General features: G+C 39.6%; 1 protein-coding gene across 6 annotated transcripts in view; it reads left to right on the top strand.

The window, feature by feature from the left end:
- KSR1 (kinase suppressor of ras 1) overlaps positions 1 to 24,685 on the top strand; it is a 199,985-nt gene that overhangs the window by 100,924 nt on the left and 74,376 nt on the right. For all 6 annotated transcript variants that reach the window (XM_031967660.1, XM_031967662.1, XM_031967663.1 and 3 more), the window contains exon 2: positions 15,472 to 15,612. In XM_031967660.1, coding sequence (XP_031823520.1) covers positions 15,472 to 15,612 — 141 coding nt within the window. The remainder of the gene's footprint in view (positions 1 to 15,471; positions 15,613 to 24,685) is intronic.

The following is a 24,685-nucleotide window of genomic DNA, read 5'->3' on the forward strand; positions in this document are numbered from 1 at the left end:
TTCAGCCTTGGGGATAGGGAAGACTAAGTTTAACATTTTCAAATAGTGAAAAAGAATTAAAGAATTTGGTGGATAAAGGTCTAGATTTGGAGTTAAGTTTTAGCTCTCTCCTGATACTTGCTAGCAGTGTGATCCAGGATAAATCATTTCACCTCTTTAAATCTCCGTTCTCATCTGTAAAATGGGGCAGCTTTATTTTCCTGACTGAGTTCAAATCTGGCCTCAGACACTTACTAGCTGCCTGACCGTGGGAAAGTCACTTAACCTGGTTTGCTTCAGTTTCCTTATTTGTCAAATGAGCTGGAGAAAGAATAACAATCCCAAATGGAGTCACAAAGCAGCAGGCATGATTAGAATGATTGAATAAGAACAAAATGGGGATTATGGGTCCTGGAATGCTCACAGGGATGCTAGGGAGCCACAAATCAGATAAGGCTCATAAAGTGCTTTATAAACTTAGAGGTATTCTATCCATTATTATAAAGGAAGGAGGGGACTGCAAAGTGCCACTCTGAATTTCTGAGGGGCAGGTTTAGAGAGAGTCTAGGAAAGAAATCACAAGAGACTTCTATATTTTGGCAATTTCCAGTAATTTGGGGTGGGGGGAAACAATGAGAAATTGATTGAGAGGGCTATGGAGAAGTACTTTAATGAAGAAGGATACAATGAAATGGTAACTTATAGCCACACATCCATCAATGGAGGTCATCTGGTTCCATTTTATAGATTAAAACACCAAGGCCCAAAGTGAGAAAGTGACTTCCTTTTTTTAAAATTTTTTTTATTTTTTATTTAATAGCCTTTTATTTACAGGATATATGCATGGGTAACTTTACAGCATTAACAATTGCCAAACCTCTTGTTCCAATTTTTTACCTCTTACCCCCCCCACCCCCTCCCCTAGATGGCAGGATGATCAGTAGATATTAAATATATTAAAATATAAATTAGATACACAATAAGTATACATGACCAAAACGTTATTTTGCTGTACAAAAAGAATCAGATTCTGAAATATTGTACAATTAGCTTGTGAAGGAAATTAAAAATGCAGGTGTGCATAAATATAGGTATTGGGAATTCAATGTAATGGTTTTTAGTCATCTCCCAGAGTTCTTTTTCTGGGTATAGCTAGTTCAGTTCATTACTGCTCCACTGGAAATGATTTGGTTGATCTCGTTGCTGAGGATGGTCTGGTCCATCAGAACTGGTCATCATATAGTATTGTTGTTGAAGTATATAATGATCTCCTGGTCCTGCTCATTTCACTCAGCATCAGTTCATGTAAGTCTCTCCAGGCCTTTCTGAAATCATCCTGTTGGTCATTTCTTACAGAACAGTAATATTCCATAATATTCATATACCACAATTTATTCAGCCATTCTCCAACTGATGAACATCCATTCAGTTTCCAGTTTTTAGCCACTACAAAAAGGGCTGCCATAAACATTCGTGCACATACAGGTCCCAGAAAGTGACTTCCTTAGGATCATACAAGTGTTGTTGTTGTTTAGGCATTTCCATGACCCCATTTGAGGTTTTCTTGGTAAAGATACTAAAGTGATTTGCCATTTCTATCTCCAGCTCATTTGACAGATGAGGAAACCGAGTCAAAAGGGGTGAAGTGGATTGCCCAGGATCACCCAGCTAGGAAATGTCTGAGGCAGGATTTGAACTCAAAGATGATGAGTCCTCCTGACTCTGGGCCCCATCTCTATGCACTGATCGTACAGTGACAGGATTTGAACCCTGTTCCTCTTACCCCACCCATCATAGGCAAATCACAGACTCCTGCAACATAACAAGATGTGTGTCCAAGTTGGAAGCAATCTCAGCAGCCATCTGTTCTTGATGGAGAGTCTTTGACCAAAGACTTAGTCTTGGCTGAAAGATGAAATTTGCTACCTTCCAAGGTAGCCAGCTCCACTTTGGCATAGCTCTGGTTATTAGGATGTTTTTCCTTACATTTAACCTAAATCTAACTCCTTATAACTCCTCTCCACCTCCTCCCCAGGGGGCCAAAAAGAACAAGCTAGATTAATTCTTTTTCCACGTGACGGGGTCACCACAGTACTTACTCAATGGAGCTGTTATGAATCTTAGATATAAAGTGCTTTGCCAACCTTAGAGTTCTTTATAATTTTTTTAAAATGATTAGTCTGGTCAGGTCAGCCAGGGAGGTGAGCAAGGGACTTGCCTTAGAGACTTGCATGTCTGTGCACGTGGCTTCACTCCTTTGGGGTCCTGCCTCTCACTCCCAGCTCTGGGGGACCCAGATCAGCAGGGGTCTGTCATGGAGAGCTTTCTAGCTGCAGGGACCTCCTTTCTGCCCCAAATTACTGGAAACTGTCAAAGCTTCAGTGATTTATTATCTGAGAATCAAACCAGTTCTCCAAGTTTCAGATATGTCCTTCAAGCCTCTGAGGTATAGTGGGGGAAAGGGGGAGAGGAGAGAAAAAGAGGAGGGTAGATAAAGGGAGGGAGAAGGAGAAGAGAGACAGCTGGAGGGAAAGAGAGGGAAATAGAAAGAGAGGGAGAGAGAAAAGGAGAGAAAGAGGAGAGTGATAGACACAGAGAGAGGGGAGTGTTGGGGAAAGGATAGAGAAATGAAGGGAGGGAAAGAAAGAGAAGGGGGAGAGAGGGAGAAAGAGAAGGAGAGAGAAAAGGAGAGAGGGAGGAAAAAATGAGAGACAGAGAGACATAGAGAGACAGAGTGAGAGTACTCCTTCTTATTATGGTCATTCTGGGATGGGAATCCCTGTTTAGCAGGGGGCCTCAGGACTAAGATTTCTCCAAAGTGATTGGTGGGAGAGCTTCTGGGCTTGTGGAAGCATTTGAAAGCCTTATCCTACCTCCAAATCTAACCTTTCCTCCACTATGTCATGCTACATCTCTTGAGTCATCCCAGCCATGGTTCCTCTACTGTATAACTGTACACTGAAGTAAACTGTACTCTGAAGTAGAGTCTACGTCTCATTTTCCCATGATCTTTGTGGGGTATCCAGTCAAAGTAATCTTCTGTATCCCCAGAGCCTGACGGAGAGAGCAGCCACCTTACCTCCTTCCAGAGGACCAAAATAGCAGATGTGGATTAGAATTTATCCCCTGTCACCCAACTCTGACAGTAATTTCTGAGGTCATTTCAAAGACTCCCATAGATTCAAGGGCAGCGATGTGAAATGTTTTATTTTTATTGATGTCTCTGGTTTTTATATCACTTCCATGTCCAAATATATCTCTTCCATCTGCATTGAACCATCCTCTGTGGCAAAGAATAAAAAAAAGAGTTAAAAAAGAGATCCATGAAAGCATCCCCAATGCATTGGACAGTATATGCAGCATTCCATACCTGTGTGTTCCCACCTCTGGAAAAAAGGAAGGGGGGGGTGCATTTTCTTAGTTTTTCCCCAGGACTGTCCTTGTGGGAATTGTTTTTCATTTTATCTCTGTCCTTTGCCAAAGTGGAGAGAGCATGGGATGGTGGATAGAGTCTGCTTCAGAAAGAGCTAGCAAAACCAGGTTCTAGTCCCACCCGAACTCAGCCTGTTACCTTTTGTAACTCAGTGTGTTACCTTTGTCTGCTTCAATTTCTTTGACTTTTAAATGGGGATACTAATAGTACCAACTTTCAGTGCTGTTGTGAGAATCAAATGAAGGCATTTTAATAAAGTTTATCTTAGCACTGTGCCCAGTATATATAGTAGGCATGTTTCTTACCCCTTCACACCCACTCCTGAATAACTTATTTCATCTCTGAGGTCCTCAGTTTCTCCGTCTGTAAATGAGGGTATTAGATTAGATGCTCTCTATCTATCGACCTTTCAACTATATAAATCTAGGATTCTTTTCGAGTGTTGGATTAGAAGCTCTCTGTCTATTGACCTTTCAACTACAAATCTAGGATCCTTTTCAAGTGTTGGACTAGATGCTCTCTATCTACTGACCTTTCAGCTATAAATCTAGGATCCCTTTTGGGTGTTGGATTAGATGCTCTCTGTCTACTGACCTTTCAGCTATAAATCTAGGATCCTTTTCGGGTGTTGGATTAGAAGCCCTCTGCCTACCAAACCTTTCTTTCAGCTATAAATCTAGGATCCTTTTTGAGTGTTGGATTAGAAACTCTCTGTCTACTGACCTTTCAGCTATAAATCTAGGATCCTTTTCGGGTGCTGGACTAGATGCTCTCTATCAACCTTTCTTTCAGCTATAAATCTAAGATCCTTTTCTCATTGCTTTGTGTATAGTAGCTCCTTGTTGAACTAAACCAATTGCAATTAAATCCAAGTGAATTGGCTGAATCCAAGAGCACTGGCGAGTGAGTGCGCTAGAAAGTAAACGGACTCAGTGGTGGTTGCTGTTGGAGATGAATCTGTGCCGAACCAACCCAGGATGTTGATGTTTCTGCTGCCAAAAGGTGTTTTGCAAGCCAGGGACCATGCGTGCATCAGTCCCGGCCAAATGCAGCGCTTACAAACTCACTTGAGATTCTGCCTGGCCTCTTAAAGTAGCTGCAGTATTCCAGCTTCTTGTGAATTTCATTTTCCCTTTTTCTCCCTTCCCATGAATTAGCCCAGAATGTAAACTTCTTGAGTGCAGGAATTAGGGTTGCCTGGCCAAGTCTCATGACCCTATGCTTCGGTGCAAGCTGGTATGCTGGATTTGATTTCCCTGCTCATGGCCTGGACTCCGGTCCTGCAGGTGGGCTTGTGGAGTCAGGTGGAGCATCACGCAGGGCTTGCTTGGTTGTGATTGTGCAGAAACTTTCCTTTCCTAATGAGTTTTTGGGGAATATAAGCTCATCAGATTTTCAAGGGGGAAGGCACCCTTGGAAACATCTATTTCTGTTAAAGTCCACCCTTCCAGACTCCCAGGTTGACAACAGAGATGACATACTTAAGTCATGTGGCCAGCATTGCTCCATATAGACCTTCAATGGCATTTATATCTGGTTCTTCTCTTCCCATCTTTACCTCCCAGGAGGCCTCCTTCAAGCCCTCATCACTCTATTCAGGACTATTGATAGTCTCCCAATGGTGTCTCTACCTCAGGTTTCTCCATCTTCCATTCAGCCTGTAGTTTCTTTCTTTCTTTCTTTCTTTCTTTCTTTCTTTCTTTCTTTCTTTCTTTCTTTCTTTCTTTCTTTCTTTCTTTCTTTCTTTCTTTCTTTCTTTCTTTCTTTCTTTCTTTCTTTCTTTCTTTCTTTCTTTCTTTCTTTCTTTCTTTCTTTCTTTCTTTCTTTCTTTCTTTCTTTCTTTCTTTCTTTCTTTCTTTTCTTTCTTTCTTTCTTTCTTTTCTTTCTTTCTTTCTTTCTTTCTTTCTTTCTTTCTTTCTTTCTTTCTTTCTTTCTTTCTTTCTTTCTTTCTTCCTTCCTTCCTTCCTTCCTTCCTTCCTTCCTTCCTTCCTTCCTTCCTTCCTTAGCAATTGGAATTAAGTGACTTGCCCAGGGTCACATAGCTAGGAAATGTTAAGTGTCTGAGATCAGATTCAGGTCCTCCTGACTTCAAGGCTGGTGCTGTAACCATTACATCACCTAGCTGCCCCTAGAATAACTTTCTAAAGCATTAAGTATTCAAAAAGAAATCAGAGAGGATCCATGAAACTATTCTAGGATGCCACATGACTTAGAAAACCACATATTAATGTTATAAAATTTATATGTTATTATATTTTTATTTATTTTGTTAAATATCTCCCAGCTATATTTTGATCTAGTTCAGGCCCCAGTCTGGAGTATTATGGGACAAATGTGGCCTGGATCTGTATTTAACACCTCTGTTACCAAGTATGGATCTGGCTATGTCTCTCTCCTGGTCAGCAATTTCCCATGGCTCCCCATTACCTGTTGGACCAAATATAAATTTTTGTATTTGGCATTCAAAGCTCTTCATAATTGGGCACTGTTCCAGTTTTCTGCTCTTATTATACAATCCAAACTCACAATTTGAGTCCTACCTTCCTGGCATTCTCAATATTCCTAGCACATGACCCTCTGTTTCCCACCTCATTGTCTTTGCATTCGTTGCCACCATACCTACAGCATCCTATCTCCTCCTCGCTGTCTCTTGGACTCTCTGATTTTCTTCAAAGCCATCTTCTGGGAGGAGCCTTTATGGGCTCCTCAGCTGATCATGCAACCCTCCAAGGTTACCTGGGGTCTGCTTGGTCTGTGTCCGTGTGTGTTTATGTTGTCTCTGCTATTAAAATGTCAGCTTCTTCCAGGAAAACACTGTATGTGATGTCTACAGCAATAATCTGAATGTTGTGAGATGATAAAGAGCAAGCTGAGCTCCAAAGAGAAGACAGGAAGAAATACCTCCTCCTGCTCTTTTGTAGAAGTGGAGGTCCAGGGATGGGAAAATTGCATAGAACATCAGAAATTTTTTTTCATAGGTTTTTGGTTTTTGCTAAATTCTCTCTCTCTCTCTCTCCCTCTCTCCCTTCTTGGCAGGTGCTAGTCCAGTGTTTTATTTAACAGAGAAGGATGTGGAGGACTAGAGGGAATATGACTTGGTTAGAGGTCCCAGTAATAAGAGCCAGTGTTAGAGCTTTTGTTTTGAACCTATGTCTTTGTTTCAATTTTTGGGAGTACCAGTTGGGTGGTCCTGTGGATAGAGCTGTGCCCCTTGAGTCAGGAGGACCTAAGTTATAAACTAGCCTCAGATATTAACTGGCTGTGTGACCTTTGGCAAGTCACTTAATCCCAATTGTCCCCCCCCTTAAAGGAGCAAATCCAATTCTTCCTGCACACACACATACACACACACACACACACACACACACACACACACACACACACACTGCAGATTTGGCTTCTTGCTGTGCTTCAGAGGGCCGAAGGCTGTGGGGGATAAGTACGATTTCCTGGTATGTGAAGTCTGCCTCTCTTGGAAATTAGTCTTATCGAAAGGGTGAAGGGGCCCTTCCTGATTTGGGTATTCTGGCTTGAATCAGCTTCCTGCCTATCCCTCTAGGCCTGGCTGGCACAATCAGCTAATAGTTTGGGGCTAAGTTTGATCCTGTGTGTGTGCAAGTTGGGGCAACCAAGCGTTTCCGGAGTAGTGAGCCATCATTTGTGGTCACGTCCTTGGAGGCTCCCAGTGGGGAGATCCAGGCACCCTCCTAGATTTCCTTGAACCATTCCCTTCATTATTCCAAATGTTCTTACATATCTTCAGCATTCTGTCGCATTCATGTAACATTACTTGCTCAACCATTCTCCATTGCTTGATATCCATTTCTTTACCATAACAGAAACAGTTTCTATAAATACTTTATTACTGTCATTATTATTAATTATTATTTAGTCATTTTAGTCATATCTAATTTTTTGTGACTGTAAATACTTTATGGCTATCATTATTATTAATTATTGTTTAGTCGTTTTAGTCATGTCTAATTCTTTGTGACGACATTTTGGTTTTCTTGGCAAAGAAAGTAGTTTGCCATTTCCTTCTCCAGCTTATTTTACAGATGAGGAAACTGCGGCAAGTAGAATTAAATGACTTGTTCAAGATTATACAGCTAGTAAGTTGAGGACAGATTTGAACTCAGATCTCCTGAGTCCAGGCCTGGTACCATGGCGTCCCATAGTTGCATCAAATAATAATAGTTAACATTCATATAGCACCTACTATGCATCAGATGCTGTGCTAAATGCTTTACAATTATTTCATTTCATCCTAACAATATCCCTGGGAAGTAGTTGTTAAAATTATTATTTTTATTTTATAGTTGAAGAAACGGAAACAAACAAAATAAGTGACTTTACTAAAGTCGCACAAAAAGCACTTGAAGCTGAATTTGAACTCGGAACTTCTTGGTCCAGGGCCAGAACTCTATCCATGGTACCACCCAGCTTCTTCTGACTTGCCTAAGTCACAGCTACTTTCTCTGATCCCTTTGGGATATAGGCTTAGTATTACAGCATCTGTGATTCACTTTTGGTTCTATAACTCTACGTGTGACCTTAGAGAAATAATTTCTCTCTGGGTATTCCATTCCTCCTTTGTAAACTAGTACAAAAGACTGCAAATAGAGGTCGGCCCCAAAGCCATGGATGACCCCGTGCTCCTTCTTTGGATGCATGTGGCACCAGGAGGGGACATCAGAGAGAGAGAGTAGTGTTACTTCCCTCAGTCCTGGAGCCAGATCTGTTTGAATTTTCAGTGCATGGAGATGAAGTCAGGGAAGGTGATGTGACTCAGGGAACTGAGAATTTGCTCCACATGTTTTCTCCAGCAGAACAGAGATCAAGGATTGTCTCTTTTTGCCTTTATATCCCAGTACTTAGCTCAGCACCAATGAGATAGATGATACCCAATAAATGCTTGTTGGTGATTAATTGGAGGCCAAGTAATAAAAGCCTCACTTTTCCCCATCTATGAGATGGGAATATTAATTGTATGCCCATTCCATCACTATTTCAGGAATAGCTTAGGATTATCTAGAAGAGGGTTTATTAAACCTTTTCCACTCACAACCTTTTTAGCCTGAGAAATTTTTAACACGACTGCAGGTATATAAAATAGGTATACAAATCAAACATTTACTCATAATAAATCATAATTTTGTGACCCCCACATTCAGGTATAAGACCCTATAGAGGTCATGTCTTACAGTTTAAGAAGCCTGGACCTAGAAGGCTTGCTCATATATGCTTGGATTTCTTTGTAATATTAGGAATATTGTGGGATAATATTATAGGATAGAAATTATATACATAAATTAATTACTTATGTATAGAGAAGTTATAGATACTTATGTATCTATCTATATGTATATAGATATCTATATCTATAGATATAGATACTTATGTGTAGTTATAGATATATGTATCACACAAGTTATATAAGAAGTTCATTTATGTTTATGGAGTCATTTTGTCTATTGCTTTCTTGGGTCTGTTTCCCTCTTTCTGTATCAGTTCATAAATCTTCTCACATTTTTCTAGCATCATATTTATAATTTCTTACCACACAGTCATATTGTATCCCATTTATGGACCACCTGTGTTTTAGTGTTTCTCAGCACCCTGCTTTGTTTCCAAAACTTTGCTATTTGGTTTCCTTTCACAACCAGAACACAATGTAATGAGGTTGGATCTTTAGGAGGATGAGAGCCAAGACATGGAAGGGGCCTTGGAACTGATTCAGTTTGGAGGTCCTCAACCTGGAGTCTGACCTTTTTTTTATGCCCCTGGCGATTTAATAACTGTATTTTAATATAATTGATTTCTTTTTTAGTCCTATTTATTTTATGCATTAAAAACATTTATATTGAAAAGTGGTACACAGGCTTCTGCACACTGCCAGAAGTCCATGAGGCACAAAACTGTTAACAGTCTCTGCTCTCGTTCATGCCTCTCATTGAAAGATGAGTAAACTAAAGTCCAGAGGGATTGGTCCCACACTTTTTAGGGTCAGGGCTAAGATCTGAACATAGAACTTCCGACTCCAAATAGACCCAGTTGGGACCTGAGAGGCCATCAATTAGTCCAACCTCCTCATTTTACAGATGAATAAACTGAGGGCTGAGACTATTAATTGACTTCCCCATATATCATTTATCACATATAAAGTCAAAGGTAGTTCCTCTGACTCCCAAGTCAGAGCTCATTTCACTGCAACATGTATCCCTTCTTCTCCCAGCACTGCAGATTTGGAACACACCTTCTGTGGTCAGGATGGGGCAGGGAAAAGAGAGTTTTAGAAATTCTTCAAGTCTGCCTACTGCTTGATTCTCCAAATATATTTAATTTTTTACTCCAAAAGCAAAAAAAAAAAAAAAAAAAAAAAAAAAAAAAAAAAAAAAAAAAAAAAAGAAAAGAAAAAAAGCATTTTATTTTTTTGGTGGAGAGAAAACACTACTGGGTGTTAAATTTCCTCCTGGAGGGTACTTTGTAGTTATCATCATGCCCCTCAGTTCCTCCATCACGGCCAACTTTTGGAAAAGCATGGCAAAATTAAGAGAAAAAAATTATTAAAATTCTTTTGGACTTGAAAGCTGCATCTTTCCTAATGCTGCAGGCTATTTGCTTACTCCATCCTCAGAGGATGAGACACTTCTTGGCTTTTTAAATATCCCAGATCTGCCTGAATCATTTCTTCTTATAGGCTTTGCAAGTTTCATGAGCTTATGGCCGTCAGGTTTTCAGAAACCTCTCGGTTAGGGGCCATCTGGCCCAATGGCTAACACAGCTACAAGTGGTTTTTACATTATTAGCTGGATGCCGTTATCAAACATCTGTGCCAGCTCTGTACACTTAGCCATCCTATCTTTGGAATTCTCTCCCATTCTTTAAAATTGAATTCTTAATAAATGAAACAAATTCTTAGCAAATGTAATCGTTTTCCTTTGCCAGACCGGCTCAGATTTTGGGGTGTGTGTGGGTTAATCAGGGTTCAATGACTCACCTAAATCAGAGCTAGTAAGTATCAGATATCTGAGACCAGATTTGAATTTATTTATTTTGCTGTGGCAATTGGAGTTAAGTGACTTGCCAGGGTCACACAGCTAGGAAGTGTTAAGTGTCTGAGACCAGATTTGAACTCAAGTCCTCTTGAATTCAGATGCTCTATCCACTGTACCATCTAGCTACCCCACTGCTCAGATTTTTAAAGTAATATCATGTTGTGACTTGGCACTTAAACGCCACCCCCCCTCCCCATCTTGATATCTTCATCCACCTTGTTCCTTGTTTGTGTATATTTGCATACTTATATAAGAATCCATCTTTGTACTTTATATATTGTTTAAAAAATTCACATTCTGGTTTTAGTTTAGTTAATCTTGATATTAGCTGGAAAGGTCTAGCAACCTGACCAGCTGGGGAGTTAATTAGTTTAATAAGCAGCCTCAGAATGGATTTGGGTCCTGCATTCTCTAGGGGGAAGACTTGGCAGAGAATTTGGTATATGACATATAAGGGATGGTGCTTTCCCCCCCAGAGTCTATACATAGATACCCAATACACATACACACAGGGATGCATTGCAACACACATGTACACACATGCATGTTTTTGTAAGTATTATACATGTACATACACAGTTTGTGTATGTGTGTGTGTGTGGGGGGACCCTGCCAAGATTTCAGCTCATGGAACACTCCCCATTTGTGCTGATATACGTGGGAATGACTGGTGCTGTCAGAAGGAATCTGGGCTATATCTCCGGAGGGGGTTGGAGGAGTTCTGGCTAGGAAGCTGATGGAGTTGGGTGCACAGGTGGTATTTTCATTTCTTCTTCCTGTTGGTAGTTGTGACAGAAGAAGAGAAAGCATTATATAGGGAGGGAACAGCTGGGTACATAAGTGGTGGAGAAGAGGATTCGATTTCCTGGAACACGGCCTCTAGTTCCAGAACGATGGGCAAGGAACAAAGTGTGCCTGCCTCCCCTGCTTGTGATGAAGGGTGTTGTCATGAGATCATGGCTTTAGAATTGGGAAGGAATCTTCCAATTCAGCTCATTTATTTTACTGATGAAGAAAGTGATCCAGAAAAAAAGAAACTGCTTATCTAAGTCACATATAAGTTGTAAGTTATTGATATATATGTACTACTCCACTACTTCTAGACTTCCTAGCTGTTTACCCATTTAACCCTTTTTGCCTCAGTTTCCTCATCTGTCAAATGAGCTGGAGAAGGAAATGGCAAACCACTGCAGTATCTTTGCCAAGAAAACTCTAAATGGGGTCACAAAGAGTTGTTCATAATTAAAACAACTGAACAACAGCTACGAAAACTTCTAGACAGTGAGCTCCACGTATCTTATTTTGTTATTCTTTTTTTACTTGGTTCGGTTGGGGCCCAAGCTATGGGCCTTTGTAGATTCCCTAGCACCTCACACAGCAGCCTGGGATATAGAGCAAAGATTGGATATGGAAGCAAAAATCTTGGATGCAAATGCTGACTTTGTGATTTGCCTGCCATTTGGTTAAGAGCTAGCCAGTTCAACTCTTTAGGGCCCAGTTTACCCCTCTGAAATGACAGCCTCGAGTCAGAGAATAAGTCCCTTCAGTTTAAAGTAGCAAAGCATTGGATTCAAAGCATGGTATAAATTGGGGAATGACTATATAAATTAGGGTACATAATTGTGATGGAATATTATGTGTCATTAGAGACAGCCCAGTGTAGGGAGACTGGGGTGAACTGGTATGCAGGGAAGTAAGCAGAGCTAGGTAAACTAGTAAACAACATTGTAAATGGAATTACGATCTGGGGACAATGGACTTTTTCTTTTTCCTGGCATATGACACTTCCAATCCCTGAATCTAGACTTTTTTATCAGTTGTGCTTTATGGAATATTCTCCTTTCTTTTGCTTCCTGAACTCCCCAACCCTTCTTAATCCTAGTACTTTCCCTCTGTTATTAATTTCCTATTAATCCTGTAAAGGATTAATATATATGTGTTTACATGTTCATGTCACCATTAGATTGTAAGGTCCTTGAGGGTAGAGATTGTCTCTTGGCTTTTTTAGTATTCCCAGTGCTTGGAAAAGCACCTGCATGCAGTACGTGCTTAATAAGTGTTTATTGATTGATTCAGCTTAAATCACACTTTCTATAAGGAGCAGATTTTATCTGCAAAGCTCTTATCCAGTAACTGATGGTTAATAATTCCTTGTTCCTTCTCCATTCCCTATTCCCCCTAAACCCCCATTGCTAGTTCCACCTCCTGATAATGCCTTTCCATTGTTTTCCATTTATGCTCTCTCTTGTATGCTGTAAATTGTTCATATGTTGGCTCCTCCAATAGAACATAAACCCCGGAAACTGTGTTTTGGATTTTCTTAGTATCCTTAGCACTAGTAGACGCTTAATAAATGCTGATGATTGATTGAAAAAAGAATAAAATAAAAACTGAATGTTGTGTAAGTACAATAACCAAGTTTGGCCTCAAAGAACACATTTGAAAATGTACAAGTGATAAAGTGGGATGCTATGGATGTGGAATGTTAAATAGTTTTTTGGAGGGTCAGTCAACAAACATTTATTAAACATTCTCTGTGCCAGGGACTGCCCTGAGACTTAGGGCATCATTACATGTGGTATTGTGCTTGGCTTATGTATTGGCTGGTTTTGTTGAGATTTTTTCCTTTTTCTTTTTCATTATAAAATGGCTCCTGAGAAGGAATATGCTAATAAAAAGATAGTAGTATTGATCAAAACAAACGAGGAGGAGTGGAAGTAGAGGTGGAGCAGGGCTAGAACTGGTGGAAAGCTGTACAAAATGACCACTCCCCTTCCTTTCAATTCCAAGACTGATTTTGTGAGGCAGGGGGGAATGGCTATTTACCTCCAACTGCAGGCAGGCTGACTGTCACCAGAGAAACAGAGGTGAAGCGGAGCTCAGATCCTATCCTTTGGTTTATATTCCAGTAGGACAGCGGTCTGTGCTTGGTAGCCACAGTCCCACATCTGGCTATATATGAAGCAGTTAGGGAAACCATTTATCCTGTTGGGAGAGGAAAAGTAAAATCGGTCCCACAGTTTTGTTTGACACCGAAGATGAGGGCGAGAGAGCAAACTCAGAAGTGTTTTCAAAATTTAACAAACAAACAAAAACATTCCTCCCTCTCCTTAAGGACCAGATATTGGATTTGGGGTTTAATTTGTAGTCTGGTGAGCATCTGGTGAAGAGATCCAGTGAGGAAATACCTGATTTAGACAGTTGAAGAAAAGAGTGATTAAGAGAAGTTTGACGATTTCCTTTCTCTTAAAGGGTTCCAGGAAATTTCAGTCAGTCCAGGCTGTGCTTCTGAGAGATGGAGTGTTGACAATTAGGATTACCTAATTGTATAGCAGCAGCAGCAGTAGCAATAATAGCAACAGTAATAGCAGCAATAGTACCTGTAGCATTAGTGGTAGTAGTAGCAGCAGTAACAGTAGCAGCAGCAATAGGACCTGTAGCAGTAGCAGCAGCAGCAGCAGTAGCAGTAATAGTAGTTGTAGCAATAACAGCAGCAGTAACAGTAGCAGCAGCTATAGTAGTGGTAGTAGTGGTAGCAGTACAGTAGCAGCAGTAGCAGAACCTATAGCATTAGTGGTAGTAGTAGCAGAGCAGTAGCAGTAGTGGTAGTAGTAGTAGCAGTAACAATAGCAGCAGTAGTAGCAATAGTACCTATAGCAGCAGCAGCAGCAGTAGCATAATAGTAGTTGTAGCAATAGCAGCAGCAGCAGCAGTAGCAGTAATAACATTAGCAGTAGCAGTAGCAGTAATAGTAGCTGTAGCAGTAGTGATAGTATTAGTGGTAGTAGTAATAGTAGTGGTAGTAGTAATACTGTAGCAGCAGTAGCAGCAGCAGCAATAGCCTTTTCTTCTGTCCAATTCCAAATCTCTTTTTCTCTGGCTATCCAAACTTATTTCAACCACTTGGGTAATGGTGGTGGAGAGTAGACAAATGACTTGAAAAATAAAGTTGTTATTGACATATTTGTCTTTAGTCATTTTTATTTCTGAATGTAAGCCTGGTTGTTCCTTCCAGCAAGCCAGTTCTTATAATTAAAAAATCCCTCCAAAACAATTCTCACCCTTACTAAAAACAACAAAACTTAATTGGAAAAAATAATAAATCTAAAATTTGAAAAGAATGGAATATTAGCTTAAATAAATCACTCAGACAAGGAAGAAGCTGTATGTTAGTACCCATGAGGTGTCCCAGATCATTGCATAATGCTTTCCCAGCCACAAAGCAGAACGCAGCAACTGCAAAAATAAGAAAGAGAGAGAAGGGAAAGAATAGAAAGCAGTTCAGTAAAACAAAGGCATCAATTGGGTTGGATTGTAAATGTGGTATTCTATACTCCTAGACCCCCCCACCTCTTTGATGAAGGGAGGGACATGTTTTCTTGCCTCTTCAGCAACAAGCTTGGTCCTTATAAGGCAGGAGTATGAATGATGAGAGTGACTGACCCTGGTGTCTTTTCAGAGAGTTTTCCTGCTCTACCCTTTTTTTTTTTAAAGTCATGATCGAATCTGTATGAAGTAGGACCTGGGTTCAAATTCCATGTCTTCTTCTTACACTGTTGTATATGTACAAGTTCCCTCATTTGAACATTTTTGGGTTAGATTAGCTGTTCTCACAAATCCTTTCTATCTCCAAATTTGTTCAGAAGCTATGAGGGGGAGCAGAGTTAGACCTGTCTGGAGGACTTGAGTTCAAATTCTACCTCAGACATTGATCGGCCATGCAACTCTTGGCAAGTCACTTAAGAGCTTTCTGCCTCAGTTTCCTCATTATATAATGGGAGCAATCATAGCACCTACCCTCGGGTTGTTGTTATAACTTGTGAGCTCTTTGCAGAGGTCAGAGGCTGGGTAAATGCTGGCTGTGATTCCAGGCCCCTTTAAGGTTCTGAGCTGATCCGACTCACCCCCACTTCAGGGTCCAAATCTTCCCTTGGCTATTGGGCAGAGAGGCGAGTGAGGTCATGCTTTGTTAAATTTCTTGTTTTCTGGGCTTCCCAACAGGCCAAACTGGTTCGGTACATTAGCAAACAGCGGCAGTGCAAGCTCAGTGTGGCCCCTGGGGAGCGGACAGTGGAACTCAACAGCTATCCGCACTTCAGCGACTGGCTGTACACCCTGAACGTGAGGACGGAAGTGGGACAGGTGAGTCCTGTGGGGCGGGGAAAGGGAGGGGTGCTGGGGCATTGGGGTCTCCAGTCATAAGGGGTGAAGCATCGAGAACTCCAGCGGCCTGAGCTTGGGTGAGGTGAAACAGGACAGATAGTATTATGCCTGTTTATCCTAAATCCTGTGCTTGTTTTTAGCCATTTTTCAGTCATGTCTGACTTCTTATTTGACCCTATTTGGAGTTCTCTTGGTAAAAAAATGGAGTGCTTTGCCCTTGCTTTCTCCAGTTCATTTGATAGATGAGGAAATTAAAGCAAATTGGGGTAAATGACTTGCCCAGGATCTCATGGATAATAAGTTTCTGAAGCTGGATTCAGACTCTGATCTTGCACGATGATGTCCCCTAGCAGCCCCTGATTCCTATAGATTTAGTGGATTTTTCTGAATTTATTTCCATAGATAAATCTGTGCCAGGATCTGCCCCTGTTTGGCTCTTTGTCATAAAATGGCATCAAGGAAAGGAATGGGGGGTGAGGAATAGAAAAGGAGGAAAATCATCTAACATATTTGGGCTTCTATTTTCTTATCTGTTAAATGAGAAAATTAGAAGAGAGAGCCCCCATACTTTGGTCTATTTAGCCAGAGGAGAATGGAATAAGTGCTGCGTGAAAGATCCCTTCATGGATGGCCTTCCGCAGTCACAATAATAATAGCTATTTTTTATTGGGTTTGCTTTTCTATATGGCATGATATGGGATCATGGGATCATAGGTTTATGTAGAACAGGAGGTCTAAATGTGTTTTGAGAGAGGCAGTGTGAAATCTGGAGATGTGGATTTGGGGTACCGGTTTTTGTCTTTACTAACGATGTGGTTGTGGAAAGGGCACTTAGATTCTTAGACCCTCACTTTCTCATCCATGAAATGGGGATGATGTATACACACTGCCTACCTTGTAGTGTTGCAAATAAATGTGTGTTTTTATTATTGGGCTTAGGCATTTAACGTGGGATTTGTAGGTCATTACAGTTGGTGTAGTTTGTCTGAAGGTTTTTTGCAATAATAAATAATAATTAAAAAACTAATTAATTAGCACATCTGAACCAGTTGGCCAGTAGAATCCAACCCTCCGTTGTCTAATTGATTGCTGCCAGGTGTCCTGTGAGCAGGAGAGAATTAATTGTTAATTATGAGGGTAAAATATTCATGTGGCTCACACAAGTTGATTTCTAATCGAGGATCCCCTTATTGGGGATACAGGGCTGGGAGGAATTAGACACTCCTGGTCTTGGGGAAGAAGCTGCTAGAGAGAAACAAAATGAAGCTAAAAGGGAAGGATGGGATGATTGAGAGAGCTAAGTGTTATAAGAGCAACAAGAAATGAATTCAGTTGAGTGACCAATTTAATATTAAATTGAATGGGTCATAGAAAGAACATTGTATTAGTGATTAGGGAATGATAATTATAAGCAGTGTTTTTATGGTACTTAGTTTTGTAGAGCATTTTACAAATATCATATCATTTTATCCTCATTTCCTATTTTTAAATATCTCTCTCTCTTCATATCTCTCTCTCATTCAATGACTTGTCCAGGGTAATACATTAGTAAATGTGTAAGGCTGGATTTGAACTCTTGACTCCAGGGCTGGTGCTCTATCCACTGGGCCAACCAGCTGTTCCTACAAATTGTCTCTTAATGGCTTTTTCTCTGTCTGACCTCTCAAAAACCTTTCATGTTACCGATTCCCCTTTTCTTGATATTCTCTTCTCCTCTAGTTTTCATGACACTGTCCTATTTCTCCTATTTGCCTGATCTCTTTTGCCTTCTCTATTGGATTCTCAGTTGTGTCATGGCTCATGCTATGGCTCAGCCATGTCAATAGTGGGCATCTCCTACAGCTCATTCCGGGGCTCTTGTCCCTTCTTCCTCTTTACCATTTTCATCTGCTCCTGGAGTTTCAACCATCATCTCTACACAGACCACACTCAGTTCTCTTTGTCCACCCGTAACCTCTTTCTTGACCTCCAGTTTCAAATCTCCAGCTCTCATCTTGAACTGGGGAACTCATTATTTTGCCCCCAGACTTTTCCCTCTTCTGAGGATCTTATGAGCAAATTCAACACATCCAAAACAGAACTCATCATTTTGCCTCCAAACTTGTCCCTCTTCTGAGGATGTCTTGTAGAAAATTTAATTTGTCCAAAAGAACTCAACATTTTGTCCCCAACTCTCCCTTCTTCTGAGGATGTCTTGTAGAAATTTAATTTGTCTAAAACAGAACTCATCATTTTGCCCCAACTCTCCCTTCTGAAGATGTCTTATGAGCAAATTCAACATATCCAAAACAGAACTCATTATTTTGCCCCCAAACTTTTCCCTCTTCTGAGAATGTCTTATAGAAAATTTAATTTGTCCAAAACAGAACTTGTCATTTTGCCCACAAACGCTCCCCTCTTCTAAGTTTCTCAATTACTATCAAAGGAATACCATGCTCCCAGTCACGTGGGGTCACAATGTAGATTTTATCTTCATTTTCTCACTCTCACCACTCTCATATCAGTCAGTAGTCAGATTCTTTTATGTCTTCCACTCAGTGATTAAATTGATTTTCCTAAAGCTCAGGTTTGATCTATCACTCCTTATTCCAGTTCTATAAACTCCAGAATCAATTATAAAAATCATCTTTTTGTCTTTTAAAGCTTTGCATGATATGGCTTTTATTGCCCTTTTCAGTCTTATACCTTAATCCCCTTCTGAGAACCAATGCTACTGCTTTCTTTTGCTGTTTCTGGTAGATGATGTGCTGTCTCCTGACCCTTGAAGTTATTGTCAGCTGTTCCCCATTCTTGGAACTCTCTTCCTCCTCATCTTTGTCTCTTGGCTTTTCAGGCTTCCTTCAAGTCATATCTGAAGTCGGCATTTTCTGCAAGAAGATTTTCTCAGTTCTCCTTAGTCTTAGTACCGTCTCTCTGACATCATCCTCAATTTATCCCATATAGTTTTTGTTTATACATAGTTGTTTGCATGTTCTGTTCTCCCATTAGATCATGAGCTTCTCAAAAATATGGACTGTTTTTTGCCTTTTTTGTAACTCCATCACTTAGCACGAAGCCTGGCACATTGTAAGTGATTAATAAATGCTAGTTCACTGACAAAGAGTAGCTGATATGAATTGCCAATTATTCTGAAATGCCATTTTACCCTTCTTCTTTCTTTCCCCTCATTATTATTCTGCCCTTCAAAACACTGATCATTGGAGAAAAAGAAGACTTTTTAATATTCTTTGCATTCCCCTTCCTGACCATTCCCTTGTTTCTGATTATCTTCCTCCCTCCTACTCCATCCAATAAACTTTGTTACTCTTGAAACAGATAAAAAAAAAGTCATTTCAGCAAAACCAACCAACACATCATTGGTGTTTGACAGCATGTCATAGGATATATGTGCAATCATGTAAGACATATTTCTATATTAGTCATGTTATGAAAGAAAATATTGGCCAAAAAAACTACCATAAAAAAAGTGAAAAATAGTATTCTTCAATTTACATTCAGACTCCATCAGTTCTTTCTCTGGAGGTGGATAGCATTTTTCATCATGAATCCTTTGGAATTGTTGTGGATCACTGTATTGCTGAGAATACCTAAGTCATCATATAATATTGCTTGGTATTGTGCATAACGTTCTCCTGGTTCTGTTTACTTCACTTTGAATCAGTCTTTTCAGGTTTTTCTGAAATCTAGCTATATAGAAATATAGAAATCTAAGAATACCTCACTTCTTTTTCCTTCCTTTCTTCCTTTTTTTTTTGGCTGAGATAATTGGGGTTAACTGACTTGCCCAGGGTCATACAGCCAGGAAACATTAAGTGTCTAGGGGCAGATTTGAACTCAGCCTTCCTGACTTCAGGGCTGGTACTCTATCCACTGCACCAATTAGCTGCCCTCTATTCTTCATTTCTTATAGCCTAATAATATTCCATTATAATCATGTATCATACTTGTTCAGCCCCAACTAATGGGTATCCCCTCAATTTTTTTTGTCAGAACAAAAAGAGTTGTAACTCCTTTATTGACAATAGAAATAACTGAACTTAACATTGAGATTAACAAAACTGATTAAAATGGGACTTCTTTTCTTACAGCCCAGGCAAGATTATTTAGTTTAATTATTTCTAGTTCTTCTTTTTTTCTAATCTTTCTACTCATCTACTTTTCTATTTTTCAGTCAGTACCAAATAATTTTGATATTCTGATATAATTTGAGATTTGGTCTTTTATTCATATTTTCTTAAAACTTCCCATAGATTTTAAGCCTTTTATCCTCCCCCCGAACCCAAACGAATTTTATCATTATTTTGTTAATTCCTTTAGTAGTATGACTGGTATAGCATCAAATCTGTAAACTTAAGTCATCAGAATTTTTCTCACTCTCTGTTCTTCCTTTCCTTGAGAAGACACATGTCTAAATATTCCTTCGTGGGAGGAATGGGAACAACTTATTACATCATGGAATTGGAAAAAAGTTCTGATAAGTTGGAAAAGCCTGGCACTTTTTCTAAAAATTAATTAATTAATTTGGGGGGTGAGGCAGTTGGAGTTAAGTGACTTGTCTGGGATCACACAGCTAGTAAGTGTTAAGCATCTCAGTCCATATTTGAACTCTGGTCCTTCTGACTCCAGGCTTAGTGATTTATCTCCTGTGCCATCTAGTTGCCCCAAGCCTAGCATCTTTAAATGAGATATTAAGGTGGCTGTAGGACAATGTGGGATTTGATGTGGGCAGGAGGCAGCCATTCTATGCTTTTTAGTATGGGGGTGATTCAAAAAATACCATATCACTGTTTCCAAAAAGACTAGTATAATTCCTGGCACTGGTCCAGGAGTCATTTTGTATGGTCATGGAGCTACTTTTAAAAACTTAAGAATGCCTTCTTCACTTTCATTAATATTTGGTATAGACAATTACCTATGAATTTATAATCCTCATCCTTTTTTTTTTTTTTTTTTTTTTTTTTTGCTTCCACCATTAACACTTCAGGGGTGGGAGGACAATGAATTCCAAAAGATCACAAAAACACCCATTTCTTAAAGCACTATAATGGTCCTTTGAAAGTGTCTGGGGAAGGAGATCAAATATACATATATCCATAGTCACGTTTACTATACATATATTTATATTTCCATATATATCCATATATATGTATGTATATATGAGATATATATATATATATATATGCTTACATATGTACATATGAGCGTAAATATTTATGTATATATTTTAAAACACACAAATATTGTTAGCAGCACTTAACACAGAACTGGAAACAAAAGTAGATGCTCAGCAATTGGGGAAGGGCAGAACAGATTGTGGTGCATGAATGCCATGGATAGAACTGTGCTGTAAGAATCGATGAATTTGGTGATTCCAGAGAAGTATGGAAAGACTTACAGGAACTGATACAAAGCAAAATTACCGGAACCAGGAAAACACTATACATCATAACTACAGTAATATCAGTGAAAAGAGTGATCACACCCGATACAGTTCAACAGAACTTTGCAAAATCATCAAGAATAGAATTGTACCCAAAGAAGGAAGATGTCTTCCCTCTTTCTTTACTCTTTTGTGGAGCAGGGTAACATATTGTATGTAATAGCAGATTTTTGAGCGAATGTGTTGATCTCTCTTTCTCTCTCTCTCTCTCTCTCTCTCTCTCTCTCTCTCTCTCTCTGTTTCTGTCTCTCTATCTCTGTCTGTCTCTCTCTGCCTCTCTCCTTTGGTGTTGATCTCTTTTAATGGATTTTTTCTTCCATTTTTTTTTTTTTTTATAAAGTTTGGTTCTCTGGGAAGGGGTAGGAGAAGATGTAAAGGGAGAAATCTAAGTGATGTGAAAACAGAAGATCAATAAAAAGGAAAAACATTAACTTAGGGAAAAAAAGTTTGAAAGGAGGGAGTATGTCTGTCCTGGGATTCTGGAATTTGATGGGGGGCATATCTGGGCTGACCATCTCTGCCTTCAGAGCTCTGACAAGCTTTGATCCTTCTGTCCTTGGCTTTCAATATTTCTGGCCTGCCAAGTCTTACGAAAACAGTGTCAGAGGCAGATTATCCCGACAGCTGTGGCTACTCTTGCCAAGGGAGATGGAGAATGAGTTACCTTTGTGGGTGAAAAGCTGCTCAAAGTAGGCTGGGGAAAGTGAGTTCTGCCTTCCCCTGGTGGTGGGTGAACTCAGGGCAGGTAGTATGGATAGGAAGAGTCTGGAAGGGTGGAGAAAGGGGGCAGTTGTTCTCTCAGTCGGGCTCAGGTTTCTAGGGTGAATAGATAGACATTGTCTGCCCAGCTGTGAAAATGCTTCAGCAGATGTAATGAGAGAGCTCCTCCTGCCCCTCCTCTGGGGTCGCCTCAAAGTTTCTGGGACTATCGGCTCATATTTCTTCCCTCCCTCTTCTTGGTTGCCTCTTGAAAGGCATTCCTCTGCTAGAGTGAGGTATCTAGACACAGTCCATCTGCTTTCTGAAATCCTAAAAATGGTCTTCATGGTCTTTCAGAGTTAAGTCTCAAGTGGGGATAGTTTTAAAATCTTGTTCTTCCTCTCCGTTAAATCATCTCTATTCCTTCTACTTGTCTCTGTGTAGTAAATCTCTTCTGAGAATCTGAGTACCTTGTATTTTGTGCCTAAATTTATTTTTACAATCAGACCTTCATTACACAGTTGGAAAAACAGAGGCCTAAATCTCATTCCAAAGTCCTGTCACATATTAACTGTGAAACCAGAACTAGAGCTGAAATCTCTTTAAAACTTTTAATCCAGAGTACTTTAAACCAAAGAAATGAATTTTTCAAAGCCTATTTGGATTTAAAAGTGTGGACAGAGGAACAGAGATTAGCAGAGTTGAGATTCATACTCGGCTTCTCTCAGATCTGTTAATAGGGTTGAGAAGGAGAAGACACTTTTGAGATCATCTAGGCTAGAGGTTCTTTTGTATTACTGAGAATAGCAAATTCACAGCTAGTCATCCCAGAGCATTGCTGTTACTTTGTATACAGTACATTTCACTTTGCTTGAGTTTATAAGGGACTTTCCAGATTTTTTTTTTTTGGTTTGTTTTCTTTTTCTTTTTTTTTTCATGGTCACAAGCATTTATTAAGTGCTTCCTCTGTGCCTGGGGTGAATCTTGGGGTCTCAGACCAAGAGTCTTGTGCAGTGTGGACACAAACACGAGGAATCACGTGGGTGGGGGCCCTGATTTCCCTTCCTTCTGCCCCTACTCCATTTACAGGCTGGGAAATTAAACTGTTTTATTTTTCTGAGAGCATCCTGTTCATCATTTTCCATAGAACAGTAATATTCCATCACAAACACACGTCATAATTTAGTGAGCTATTCCCCAAATGATGGGCATCCCCTCAATTTCCAATGTTTTTTAGGCTAGAGGTTCTTAATCATCTGTTTTGGGGGGATTTTTTTTAGTTAGTGACTCTTTTCAAAATTTGATAAAGCCTATAGACCCTTTTTCAGAATAAATAAAACTTCCTTTATTTTTTTTCAGAATAAACAAATCTATATATATTTATATAAATCTACACACACACACACACACACACACACACACACGAAGCAGCAGGTTCTTCGTAGGGAACCTGACAAGGCCAAATGCAAGTTTTGCTCCAGTCCTGATGTAAAGAAGTAGGGAAAGGCAATGTTTTAATCTAGATAAGAGAGATTTTTTTAAAAAGTATTTTTTTAAGATTATACATTTGCATTCATTTTTAAAAAACATATTTCCAGAGAAAAATCAGAATAAAGTAGAAAAATAATGAAAAAGGAACAAAAGAAGAAAAAAGTGGAAATAATGTGCATTAATCTACATTCAGTCTCCACAGGTCTCTCTTTGGATCCAGATAGAGTTTTCTATCCAAAGTTTATTGGAATTGCCTTGGATCATTGAATTGCTGAGAAGAACCAAGTCTATCATAGCTGATCATCCATCGCATATTTTTGTAGTTGCTATGTACAATATTTTCATGATTCTGCTTATTTCACTCGGCATCAGTTCATGTAAATCTTTCCAGGCTTTTCAAAATCAGCCAGATCATCATTTTTTATAGAACAATAATTTTCCATGACATTCATAGATCATAACTTATTTGACCATTCTCCAATTGATGGGCATTTACTCATTTTTCCAATTTTTTGCCACCAAAAACGTTATGCTACAAACATTTTTGCACATGTGGGTCCTATCCTCTCTTTTAAGATCTCTTTAGAATATAGACTCAGTAGAGACACTGTTGGAGTTTTATAGCCTTTTGGGTGTAGTTCCAATCTGGAGAATTGGCTAGATTAGTTTGCAACTCCACCAATGATGCTTTAGTGTCCCAAATTTTTCCACATCTCTTCCAACAGTTAATTATCTTCTCCTGACATTTTAGCCAATCTGAGAGACATAAGGTAGTATTTCAGAGTCGTTTTAATTTGCATTTCTCAAATCAATAGTTTATTTGGAACTTTTTTTTATGTGACTATAAATAGCTTTGTTTTCTCCATCTGAAAATTGTGTGTTCATATCCTTTGTGTGGTATTCTCTTCTTTTTTATAACATATGATGGTTCTCTGTGGGAGCAGGTTTCTTGGGGAGGTTTTTGGAGGCAGCCTTGGTTTCGGTTCTGAGTAATAATCACTCCAAATGCAGCCAGCTGATAAAGTCCAAACATTTATTTTCTTCTTCCAAATCTCATCTCTTTCCTTGGGCCTGGTTAGCTTTCTTAGAGGCCTATCTTTCAGTGGAGAAGCAAAGATGGAGAGCTTGCCACCACGGAGGTGTGAGATGGGCTGAATGAATCTGGTTCCATCTCTGAGTGGGCTTCTTCTGAACTGACTCACTTCACTAACAGCTCCTTTTTATGCTCTTTTAGAGGTGTGAACTCAAAGGTTGACTCCTCCTCTGAGAGAGTGGGATTGTGGGTTTCTGACTTGTGAATCTCATACTGAATACTGACTTGTGAATCTCCCAAAAGTGGGAACTCCAATGAGTATTTAATACATTAGTGAGCTAGAGAATTTGCTAAGTACCATGCTAAATTAGGCAACTGACTTATCACTT

The sequence above is a fragment of the Sarcophilus harrisii genome, chromosome 4 (assembly GCF_902635505.1).
Source record: "Sarcophilus harrisii chromosome 4, mSarHar1.11, whole genome shotgun sequence".
Taxonomy (NCBI): Eukaryota; Metazoa; Chordata; class Mammalia; order Dasyuromorphia; family Dasyuridae; genus Sarcophilus; species Sarcophilus harrisii.